We start from the raw sequence: 14,010 nt of genomic DNA, 5'->3' as shown, positions 1-14,010 counted from the left end.
GTTGTTTGTTTTTCTTTTTTTAGCAAAAGAGCTGATTTCTTTAGGGCAATGCCCTATGAAAGGCACTTTTAAGGGCCCTTGGTAGTTTATTATAGATTAGGTTTTTTTCATTTTGGGGTGTTTTTTTTTTTTTTTTTTTAAACGGGGTATTAGAATAGGAATCATTTTTATTGTTTTGGATAATTTCATTTGTTATTTTTTGTAATGGTATTTTTTTTTATTTTTTTGTAATTTTAGTGGTTTTTATTTTTTGTAATGTTAGGTTTTAGTGTAGGGCAGCTTAGGTTTTACTTTTATTTCACAGGTAAGTTTGTATTTATTTTAACTAGGTAGTTAGTAAATAGTTAATAACTATTTACAAACTAGTCTACCTAGTTAAAATAAATGCAAACTTACCTGTGAAATAAAAATAAAACATAAGCTAGCTACAATATAACTATTAGTTATATTGTAGCTAGCTTAGGTTTTATTTTTATTTCACAGGTAAGTTTGTATTTAGTTTTAAATAGGAACAGCGGTTTAGGGGTTAATAGGTTTAGTTAGTGTCGGCGAACGGTGGTTTAGGGGTTAATAGCTTTATGTAATGATTTATAGTTAGTGTTGGCGATGTACGGTTTACATTAGGAACAATGCAAAATTCCAGATATGTATAATAGATCGAAAATTCGGAAACTAATTTATTCATTTTTGGAATTTTTCGGGATGTGCCGATTCGGATACATCCATATCTCCGTATTGACCAAAATTCGTCCGAAAAACGAATTCTGCCGAAACGAAATGCACATATCTAGATGTAAGTTAGGAAACAGTGAGTACATTTTCTTAGTTAGAAAAGGTTCACCTTATATAAAAATATGTTTATTATTTATAGAAATCACAACTAAAACAACAGCAAAAATATGTACATAATAATACCAATAACAACAATTATAACAAAACTGATTAAAATGTAATTGGAATAAAAAAAAAATTTTAGGCTGGAGTACAAGTAGTGCACAAAAATACAAGCAGTAATGGAGCGCTAATATCATTGGTGCTAAATCCATAGCACTTCAATGTTTGCACTTAAATTATAAGTAATTTAATAATATTTTTGTACCTTGTGTTTATTTTGTGAGTAATGTAAAGTGGATTAGCTGAAATAAAGTTGTCTATGTTAGCACAATGTATAATGCTGTCAAAAAAAAAAAAAAAAATAAACAATTATTATTTACCTAACTGATGTACACGGTTAACAACTAAATTGCCTAATCTCTATGACCATAAGCCCCTAAACTGCCCAGAACCCTTTACGTTTAACCTTCTCACCACAAAAACCCACCAACTGCCACAACCCCATCACTATTAAAACCCCCATCTGCTATTAACCACAAACATCCATAACCCTAGTTGCAAAAATACACCCACTGTTAATTCCTAACTGCCAAAATTCTCAACTCAAATGCCTCCACTATTAATCCTCTAACTGCTAATGCCCCCATCACAAACATACCCCAAAGTAACCCCTTACTTAGGATCCCCCCATCTAAAGTAGCCCCTATCTAGTGTTACCATATTGCCCCTTTAAGTCAGGACATTTCTGAAAAATATATGTCAGGGGTTATTTAAAGAAATGTTTGAATAATGTTCCATTATAAGAACCCTGACATATGCATTTTTAATATGTGTCCCCACCTTAAAACAGCAATATGGCAACACTGCCCCTAACATAAAAAAACACCCAACCCCCTTTAGCCTATTCAATTATAAAATAAAATACAGAAAAAATTGTTGTTATTAAAAAAATGTTAAAAAAAGAAATCCGTCCTTAAAAAAACACAACCCTCAAAATTCTTACTGGTGTACAAAATCTACATCCAGCTCAGCTCTTTGTCCTCTTTTTACTGTGCTTTACCTTGGTCTACCTATTCTCTGGCTGTCCGGTACCTTACCTGCTGGGTCGGGGGTGTCCGTAGCTGGTCATTGGGGTCACGCCTATGCAGGGATCACTTGCTTATGTTCATAAACAGTGCCTGTGTCAATGTGTTTCCAGTCTGTTTCAGGTGTTTCTTCTTGTTCCCATATTTGCTATCAATGTGCATGAGCTTCTCGCCTTCCTAGTGTTCGGTCGTTCAAGGAATCCCTTCACCTGATGCTGACTAGCAGAGGGTGAACTTAAACGCATTATTCTGTTGCTATACAGCTATTTCAGACATTTTTATTCTTGTCGGCTGATATATCTTTTAATCATCCAATGGGAATGGTCATTGATCCTAATGGTTAATTTGAAAATTCAAATAAGCCAAGAGCATTATTTTCCATTTTTAAACCAACCAATAGGAATGCACATTAATCATATTGCTTGATATTGCTTGATTGCTATTGGGTTCTAAAGTTAGGGGTCTTTTTAGTTGGGTTAATCTTGTAGTAGGAATGATCTTAGGTTAGGGGTCACATTAGTAGGGGTCTTGTGAAGATTCTGAGGTGTGGGTAATATTGGTTAGAGGGTTAACAGAGATAGGGATTTGTTTGAATATGGAGTTCAGATGGTTTAGGGGTTATTGGCAGGGACATGTTTGGAGATGGGGTCTGGATGTTTTTGGCAAAAGGAGTTTGATGAATTACGGTTTAATAGTTGCGCAATTAAGGATGGGGGTCTGAAAGTTTAGGGGTTAATAGTGTTTAGGAAATTTGTGCATTGAGTTTAAAGGGACAGTCTACTCCAAAATTGTTATTGTTTAAAAAGATAGATAATCCCTTTATTACCCGTTCCCCAGTATGGAATAACCAACATGGTTATATTATTATACTTTTTACCTCTGTGATTATCTTGTATCTAAGCATCTTCAGACTTCTCCCTTATTTCAGTTTGTTTGACAGACTTACATTTTAGCCAATCAGTGCTGACTCCTAGGTAACTCCACAGGAGTGAGCACAATGTTATCTATATGGCACACATGAACTAGTGCTGTCCAGCTGTGCAAAACTGTCAAAAATGCCCTGAAATAAGAGGATGCCTTTAAGGGCTTAGAAATTAGCATAAAAACCTACCCAGGTTTAGCTTTCAACATAGAATAGCAAGAGAAAACAGCAAATTTGGTGATAAAAGTAAATTGGAAAGTTGTTTAGAATTACATGCCCTATCTGAATCATGAAATTGTAATTCTGACTAGAGTGTCCCTTTAATAATAATAGTAATATATAGTAGTTCACTATAGAGTTTCCCTCATTATGTTTCAAACAGCTACAAGCTACTTTTTTATCCAAGACCAATATAGCAGTGAAATTATTTGATTTATTTAGGTCACTATTTAAAAGTAAAGCATTTTGCTACTTCCCGACAAATTGTAAAATACATATAAAGAGTTACATCAGTCAATGTTTGAAAGATTCTTTCGTGAGACTCTTATAAAATATTTTGCTAAAGGCACATTTTGTAGGTAGCTGTGGTGGGCTTAGACATGCTTATTAATATATGACATGTAAATTACATTGAGAATGTACACTGTAAACATCATCATGCAGATAGAAATATAGCAATAGACTTTGCTGGAAGTCTCATTGTACAATATTCACAATTCTTAAAATAAATAACATTTCTTGTAACAGAAAACAGTTGAAAGAGATAGAAGATCAGATTTTGGAAGTATTATCTCTGTCACAAGGAAACATCTTGGAGGACGAACGAGCTATTGACATTCTTTCCTCCAGCAAAAAGTTATCCCAGGAGATTCACGAGAAACAAGAAATAACAACTAAGACGGAAAAACAAATTGATGATACCAGAGATGGTTACAGACCTGTAAGTAGCTTTTCACGCTAGAATATTTGCAGTTTATGCTGAAAAGTTTAGTTTTGCAAATGTATGTGAGCTAAAACTCGCTATGTTGCCTGAAACTGTTTACTTTCCAGAAAATAATCAGGGCTTATTTTAGTGTTTTGTATTATTGGGTAAAATAAATGAATGTAAGAATGTGCCAACACAATGGCAGCCTTTAACTAGATAATAAGAATTCTTGTTTGGAATCATGAGAAATATACTAGATAGCTATCTCAATGCTAAGGCATCCAATTTATAAGGTTTTTGACTGAACACCATAATAGAATGTTGTCAATCATTCCTACATATATCTGCATTTTATATAAAATACCTATATTTCGAAGTGCATGAATATTTTTAAAGCTAAGCACATAGATGTGATATGCAAATTTATGTAGAAGATGCTCATGTTAAGCTTGGTTATTAAGGTACACAAACATTTAATCCATTAGGATTAAGTGATCTTTCATTTTATGTCCCACTATGCTGGAATCATCTGTTCTCAGACTCCAGACTTCCTAAAACAAATACCATTTCTCAAAACAGAGCTGTGCTAAGCTGTTCTATATTCTTATTTAAAAAAAAAATCAAATTAGACAAAGGCATTCACATACTTTATAGATTTCACTTACTACTGATAATACTTTGCATTACATTGCTAATACAGCAATATAGTATTCAAATGTGTTTTGCTGTATTGTGCTGTATTTCAGATCTGATTGTCTGTTACTGTCATGAAATATTGTAAATGAGTCATAATGACTCGATCAAATGGGTATTGCTTTCTATTATTCTAAACATATCACAAATGGTTTTAGAATACAAAATGAACTTGATGTGGTGCATTATTTTGTAAATTATTATAATTGAAATATATATACTTCAGAGCTACAAAAGGTTTAGCTATTTTCAGATGAAACCTGAAATCACTGGTTACAATGAAAACATAGATTACCAGAACTCTATATATTTGGACCCACAGCACATTTCCATTTTAAAAATAGCAAACAAACCACACACCATAAAAAGCTAGCTTCATTCCACTATTTTCTTCTGCCAATTTACTTCCAGTAACATTAAAATAAATACAATAACTATTATACTGATGTTGGCTACACTAGTCCTTGGCTTTATTACTTAAACCTATTACAAGACTTAAAGAGACATTTCAGTCATACAAAATGATATCATGCATATCAAATAGTGGGCATTAAATGTTAAAGGAACATGAACCCCCCCCCCCCCAAAAAAAAATGCCATGATTCAGATAATAATAATATACTTTTAAAAAGATTCCAGTTTACTTCTATTATAAAATGTGCTTCGTTCTCTTGTTATTCTTTGTTAAAGGGCCACTGTAAGTAAATATTTTCTATGCCTGTTACTAACTAACTACCCCAAATACGCTTTTTATCAATAGCATTTCATTAACATATCTCTACCGTATATCAGAAATCTTGGCTGCAAATTGAATTGTTTTCCAAACCCACTCCGTGGGTATCCTTTGCTCTGTACCAATCCGTTTGCAATGCCTAGGTTTCAAAATGGCGCTTTAAACACAAAGTTATTGGTTTAAGTATTTTGAACATGCAGTGCTGAAAATAGCGGGCAGGATAACGTGACATCATCGGCGAATAAAAGATATAACTTTTAGAACGTTATGAAACTTAGTTTTGGAGAAAATATAGGTCAGTAGGTTTTAATTAATGTTTATTAACTTTAATATGTTAGTTGTTTAGCTTAAAAATTATAACAGAAAGTAATCCTTTAAAGATATATCCAGATAGGTAGCGTGCATGTGTCTGGAACACTACATGACAGGAAATTGTGCTGCCATCTACTGCTCTTGCTAATGTATAACATTGTTGCAAAACTGCTGCCATATAGTTCTGCAGACACGTGCACACTCCTAAACTTACCTTCCTGCTTTTCAACAAAGTATAACAAGAAAACAAAGCAAATTTGATAATAGAAGTAAATTGAAAAGTTGTTTAAAATTGTATGTTCTATCTGAAATGAGAAAGAAAGAACAATGTTGGTTTCTGTACCTTTAATTCTTACTGTTTGATAAGGGCAACTTCCATTGCTTTATTGGGGAATCGGTAAACATTTCCACAAGTCTGACAAGAAAACAGTGATTTAGTCAGAAAATGAACATTACTTAACAATATATCATGTTTTCATAAAGGATGACTTCTGACTACAAACTCCCCTTAGTAAGTTATTGGCTTATAGTCAGTCAGTTGTATTCCTGGAACTTTCTGTTGCTTTTTACACAGTATCTGCTTCCTCTGGAATAATTCCAATAACTTCACTCTTTGACACAGTTCTATTATGGTTCCAATTATATTATTCAAATATCTTGATCTACAGTTTTATATTCCAAGTTACAGTCATGGATTTGCCACCATTTAAATTCTATACAGTAAAGACAATTTGATTCCTATACAAATTCTGTTTCTCTTCCCATCAGCATTTACCTAGACACATCTGCGTCTGATATATTAGTCATGAATGTATATGTCCCTACCACATAAAAATCATTATGGAATGTATATGTCCTTATAACATAAAAATCATTATGGAATGTATATGTCCCTACCACATAAAAATCATTATGGAATGTATATGTCCCTACCACATAAAAATCATTATGAAATGTATATGTCCCTACCACATAAAAATCATTATGGAATGTATATGTCCCTACCACATAAAAATCATTATGGAATGTATATGTCCCTACCACATAAAAATCATTATGAAATGTATATGTCCCTACCACATAAAAATCATTATGGAATGTATATGTCCCTACCACATAAAAATCATTATGGAATGTATATGTCCCTACCACATAAAAATCATTATGGAATGTATATGTCCCTACCACATAAAAATCATTATGGAATGTATATGTCCCTACCACATAAAAATCATTATGGAATGTATATGTCCCTACCACATAAAAATCATTATGGAATGTATATGTCCCTACCACATAAAAATCATTATGGAATGTATATGTCCCTACCACATAAAAATCATTATGGAATGTATATGTTCCTACCACATAAAAATCATTATGGAATGTATATGTTCCTACCACATACAAATCATTATGGAATGTATATGTTCCTACCACATAAAAATCATTATGGAATGCATATGTCCCTACCACATAAAAAGCATTACGTCAAAATCTGAACTAGCCTGATAACAGAATGTTTACTATCTATTAAAGGGACACAAAAGTTCATAAATAAAATACTATGTTTTAATGCATTTTATTATTGCACTGTTGCCTGCATATAGCTGTATTTAACCCTTTGGCTGCTAAGCCATTTCCCATCTCGGTGCTAAGCTGGATTTGAGCTTTTTTTTGTACTGTTTTTAAATATATTTATCTTTTACTTTTTTTTCCAGATCCCCAAGACTTATACCATTGGAAAGTATAGGCGATTACCTTTCCAACGGTCAGTCTTGGGGGTCAGTAGCTGCTTAGATGCCTGAGATACAGACTTCTAAGCAGCATTCCCCCATTTCCCTATCTTCACTGTCTAAACCATGAAAGTGTTTTATTTTGACTTTCATGCCCCTTGAATCCATAGACGATTTCCCAACGTATTTACATACTCACTCACATACTCTAACACAGACACTCACTCAAACACACACTGACTCACATACTCTAACACAGTCACTCATACTGAAACATATACTGACTCATGTACTCTAAAACAGTCACTCACTCAAATACATACTGATTCATGTACTCTAACACAGACACTCACTCAAATACTGACTCATGTACTCTAACACTGTCACTCATACTGAAAAACATACTGATTAATGTACTCTAACACAGACACTCACTCAAACACATACTGATTCATGTACTCTAACACATACACTCACACTGAAACACATACTGACTCATGTATTCTAACACACACACTCACACTGAAACACATACTGACTCATGTACTCTAACACAGACACTCACTCAAACACATACTGACTCATGCCCCCTAACACAGGCACTCATACTCAAACACATACTGACTCGTACTCTAACACAGACACTCACTCAAACACATGCTGACTCAAAAACACTAACACAGACACTCACTCAAACACATACTGACTCATGTACTCTAACACAGTCACTCACTCACATGCTGACTCAGGTACTCTAACAAAGACACTCACTCAAACACATACTGACTTATGTACTCTAACACAGATACTTACACTGAAACACATACTGATTCATGTACTCTAACACAGGCACTCACTAAAAACAAATGCTGACTCACAAACTCTAACACAGACACTCACTCAAACACATACTGACTCATGTACTCTAACACACACACTCACACTGAAACACATACTGACTGCCTGTACTCTAACACAGGCACTCACACTGAAACACATACTGACTCATGCACTCTAACACAGACACTCGCTGAAGCACATACTGATTAATGCCCTGTAACACAGACACTCACACTGAAACACATATTGACTCATGCACTCTAACACAGACACTCACTCAAACACATACTGACTCATGTACTCTAGCACAGACACACACACTGAAACACATACTGACTCATGTACTCTAGCACAGACACACACACTGAAACACATACTGACTCATGTACTCTGACACAGACACTCACACTGAAACACATACTGACTCATGCACTCTAACACAGACACTCACTCAAACACATACTGACTCATGTACTCTAGCACAGACACACACACTGAAACACATACTGACTCATGTACTCTAACAAACACTCACACTGGAACACATACTGACTCATGCACTCTAACACAGACACTCACACTGAAGCACATACTGACTCATGCACTCTAACACAGGCACTCACATTGAAACACATACTGACTCATGCACTCTAACACATACACTCACACTGAAACACATACTGACTCATGCACTCTAACACAGACACTCACTGAAGCACATACTGACTTATGTACTATAACACAGACACTCACACTGAAGCACATACTGACTTATGTACTATAACACAGACACTCACACTGAAACGCATACTGATTCATGCACTCTATCACAGACACTCACACTGAAACACATACTAACTCATGCACTCTAACACAGACACTCACTGAAGCACATACTGACTTATGTACTATAACACAGACACTCCCACTGAAATACATACTAACTCATGCACTCTAACACAGACACTCAGTGAAGCACATACTGACTTATGTACTATAACACAGACACTCACACTGAAGCACATACTGACTTATGTACTATAACACAGACACTCACACTGAAGCACATACTGACTTATGTACTATAACACAGACACTCACACTGAAACACATACTGATTCATGCACTCTAACACAGACACTCACACTGAAACACATACTAACTCATGCACTCTAACACAGACACTCACTGAAGCACATACTGACTTATGTACTATAACACAGACACTCCCACTGAAATACATACTAACTCATGCACTCTAACACAGACACTCACTGAAGCACATATTGACTTATGTACTATAACACAGACACTCACACTGAAGCACATACTGACTCATGCACTCTAACACAGACACTCACATTGAAACACATACTGACTCCTGCACTCTAACACAAACACTCACACTGAAACACATACTGATTCATGTTCTCTAACACAGATACTCACTGGAGCACATACTGACTCCTGCACTCTAACACAAACACTCACACTGAAACACATACTGACTCATATACTCTAACACAGATACTCACTGGAGCACATACTGACTTATGTACTATAACACAGACACTCACACTGAAACACATACTGACTCATGCACTCTAACACAGACACTCACTGGAGCACATACTGACTTATGTACTATAACACAGACACTCACACTGAAACACATACTGACTCATGCACTCTAACACAGACACTCACTGATGCACATACTGACTTATGTACTTTAACACAGACACTCCAACTGAAACACATACTGACTCATGCACTCCAACACAGATACTCACTGAAGCACATACTGATTAATATACTCTAACACAGACACTCCCACTGAAATACATACTAACTCATGCACTCTAACACAGACACTCACTGAAGCACATACTGACTTATGTACTATAACACAGACACTCACACTGAAGCACATACTGACTTATGTACTATAACACAGACACTCACACTGAAGCACATACTGACTTATGTACTATAACACAGACACTCACACTGAAACACATACTGATTCATGCACTCTAACACAGACACTCACACTGAAACACTGAAACACATACATACATTCATGCACTCTAACACAGACACTCACTGAAGCACATACTGACTTATGTACTATAACACAGACACTCCCACTGAAATACATACTAACTCATGCACTCTAACACAGACACTCACTGAAGCACATACTGACTTATGTACTATAACACAGACACTCACACTGAAGCACATACTGACTCATGCACTCTAACACAGACACTCACATTGAAACACATACTGACTCCTGCACTCTAACACAAACACTCACACTGAAACACATACTGACTCATGTACTCTAACACAGATACTCACTGGAGCACATACTGACTCCTGCACTCTAACACAAACACTCACACTGAAACACATACTGACTCATATACTCTAACACAGATACTCACTGGAGCACATACTGATTTATGTACTATAACACAGACACTCACACTGAAACACATACTGACTCATGCACTCTAACACAGACACTCACTGATGCACATACTGACTTATGTACTTTAACACAGACACTCCAACTGAAACACATACTGACTAATGCACTCTAACACAGATACTCACTGAAGCACATACTGATTAATATACTCTAACACAGACACTCACACTGAAACACATGCTGACTCATGTACTCTAACACAGACACTCACTGAAGCATATACTGACTCATGTACTCTAACACAGACACTCACACTGAAACACATACTAACTCATGCACTCTAACACAGACACTCACTGAAGCACATACTGACTCATTCACTCTAACAAAGACACTCACTCAAACACATATTGACTAATGCACTCTAACACAGACGCTCACTTAAGCACATACTGACTCATTCACTCTAACACAGACACTCACTCAAACACATACTGACTCATTCACTCTAACACAGACACTCACTGAAGCACATACTGACTCATGCACTCTAACACAGACACACACTGAAGCACATACTGATTAATGTACTGTAACACAGACACTCACATTGAAACACATACTGACTCATGCACTCTAACACAGACACACACTGAAGCACATACTGATTAATGTACTGTAACACAGACACTCACACTGAAACATATACTGACTCATGCACTCTAACACAGATACTCACTGAAGAACATACTAACTCATGAACTCTAACACAGACACTCACTGAAGCACATACTGATTAATGTACTCTAACACAGACACTCACACTGAAACACATACTGACTCCTGCACTCTAACACAAACACTCACACTGAAACACATACTGACTCATATACTCTAACACAGATACTCACTGGAGCACATACTGATTTATGTACTATAACACAGACACTCACACTGAAACACATACTGACTCATGCACTCTAACACAGACACTCACTGATGCACATACTGACTTATGTACTTTAACACAGACACTCCAACTGAAACACATACTGACTAATGCACTCTAACACAGATACTCACTGAAGCACATACTGATTAATATACTCTAACACAGACACTCACACTGAAACACATGCTGACTCATGTACTCTAACACAGACACTCACTGAAGCATATACTGACTCATGTACTCTAACACAGACACTCACACTGAAACACATACTAACTCATGCACTCTAACACAGACACTCACTGAAGCACATACTGACTCATTCACTCTAACAAAGACACTCACTCAAACACATATTGACTAATGCACTCTAACACAGACGCTCACTTAAGCACATACTGACTCATTCACTCTAACACAGACACTCACTCAAACACATACTGACTCATTCACTCTAACACAGACACTCACTGAAGCACATACTGACTCATGCACTCTAACACAGACACACACTGAAGCACATACTGATTAATGTACTGTAACACAGACACTCACATTGAAACACATACTGACTCATGCACTCTAACACAGACACACACTGAAGCACATACTGATTAATGTACTGTAACACAGACACTCACACTGAAACATATACTGACTCATGCACTCTAACACAGATACTCACTGAAGAACATACTAACTCATGAACTCTAACACAGACACTCACTGAAGCACATACTGATTAATGTACTCTAACACAGACACTCACACTGAAACACATACTGACTCATGCACTCTAACACAGATACTCACTGAAGCACATACTGATTAATATACTCTAACACAGACACTCACACTGAAACACATACTGACTCATGCACTCTAACACAGATACTCACTGAAGCACATACTGACTTATGTACTATAACACAGACACTCACACTGAAATGCATACTGACTCATGCACTCTAACACAGACACTCACTGAAGCACATACTAACTCATGCACTCTAACACAGACACTCACGGAAGCGCATACTGACTCCTGCACTCTAACACAGACACTCACTGAAGCACATACTGATTAGTGTACTCTAACACAGACACTCACACTAAAACACATACTGACTCATGCACTCTAACACAGATACTCACACTGAAACACATACTAACTCAAGCACTCTAACACAGACACTCACTCAAACACATACTGACTCATGTACTCTAGCACAGACACACACACTGAAACACATACTGACTCATGTACTCTAAAACAGTAACTCACTCAAATACATACTGATTCATGTACTCTAACACAGTCACTCATACTGAAAAACATACTGACTCATGTACTCTAACACTGTCACTCATACTGAAAAACATACTGACTCATGTACTCTAACACTGTCACTCATACTGAAAAACATACTGATTAATGTACTCTAACACAGACACTCACTCAAAAACATACTGACTCATGTACTCTAACACACACACTCACACTGAAACACATACTGACTCATGTACTCTAACACAGACACTCACTCAAACACATACTGACTCATGTACTCTAACACAGTCACTCACTCAAATACATGCTGACTCAGGTACTCTAACACAGACACTCACTCAAACACATACTGACTCATGCCCTCTAACACAGGCACTCACACTGAAACACATACTGACTCGTACTCTAACACAGACACTCACTCAAACACATACTGACTCATGTACTCTAACACAGTCACTCACTCAAATACATGCTGACTCAGGTACTCTAACAAAGACACTAACTCAAACACATACTGACTTATGCACTCTAACACAGACACTCGCTGAAGCACATACTGATTAATGCCCTGTAACATAGACACTCACACTGAAACACATACTTACAAACTCTAACACAGACACTCACTCAAGCACATACTGACTCATGTACTCTAACACAGTCACTCACTCAAATACATGCTGACTCAGGTACTCTAACAAAGACACTCACTCAAACACAATCACCAGGTAGGAACTCTGAGTTCTTTAGCCATGAAGGAGGTTACTCGGATTCTTCAGTGGGCAGAGACCCACCATTGCTGTCTATCTGCCATCCGCATTCCAGGAGTAGACAACTGGAAGCGGATTTTCTGAGCAGACAGACTTTTCATCCCGGGGAGTGGGAACTCCATCCAGAGGTGTTTTCCAGCTTAGTCCTCAAACGGGGAGTGCCGTAGTTAGATCTGATGGCGTCCCATCAGAACGCCAAGCTTCCAAGGTACGGTTCAAGGTCAAGAGATCCGCAGGCCATTTTAATAGATGCTCTGGTGGTTCCTTGGGTTTTTTAGTTTGGCATACCAATTTCCTCCATTTGCTCTCCTTCCATGAGTCATTGCTCGTATCAAACAGGAGGGGGCGTCATTGATTTTAATAACCCTTGCGTGGCCTCGCAGGATCTGGTTTGCAGTCCTAGTAGAGATGTTATTTCTACCACCTCTGGATTCAGGGTCCCTTCCTTCATCCAAATCTAGTTTCTCTGAAGCT

At 36.7% G+C, this 14,010-nt stretch overlaps 1 protein-coding gene across 1 annotated transcript in view; it reads left to right on the top strand.

Moving 5' to 3' along the window:
* The window catches only part of LOC128664413 (dynein axonemal heavy chain 3-like), a 2,586,207-nt gene that overhangs the window by 2,217,605 nt on the left and 354,592 nt on the right, over positions 1–14,010 (top strand). The window contains exon 66 of the mRNA XM_053719244.1: positions 3,589–3,781. Coding sequence (XP_053575219.1) covers positions 3,589–3,781 — 193 coding nt within the window. The remainder of the gene's footprint in view (positions 1–3,588; positions 3,782–14,010) is intronic.

This window comes from Bombina bombina, chromosome 6, assembly GCF_027579735.1.
Source record: "Bombina bombina isolate aBomBom1 chromosome 6, aBomBom1.pri, whole genome shotgun sequence".
Classification (NCBI taxonomy): domain Eukaryota; kingdom Metazoa; phylum Chordata; class Amphibia; order Anura; family Bombinatoridae; genus Bombina; species Bombina bombina.
This window is presented reverse-complemented; position numbering and strand designations above follow the sequence as displayed.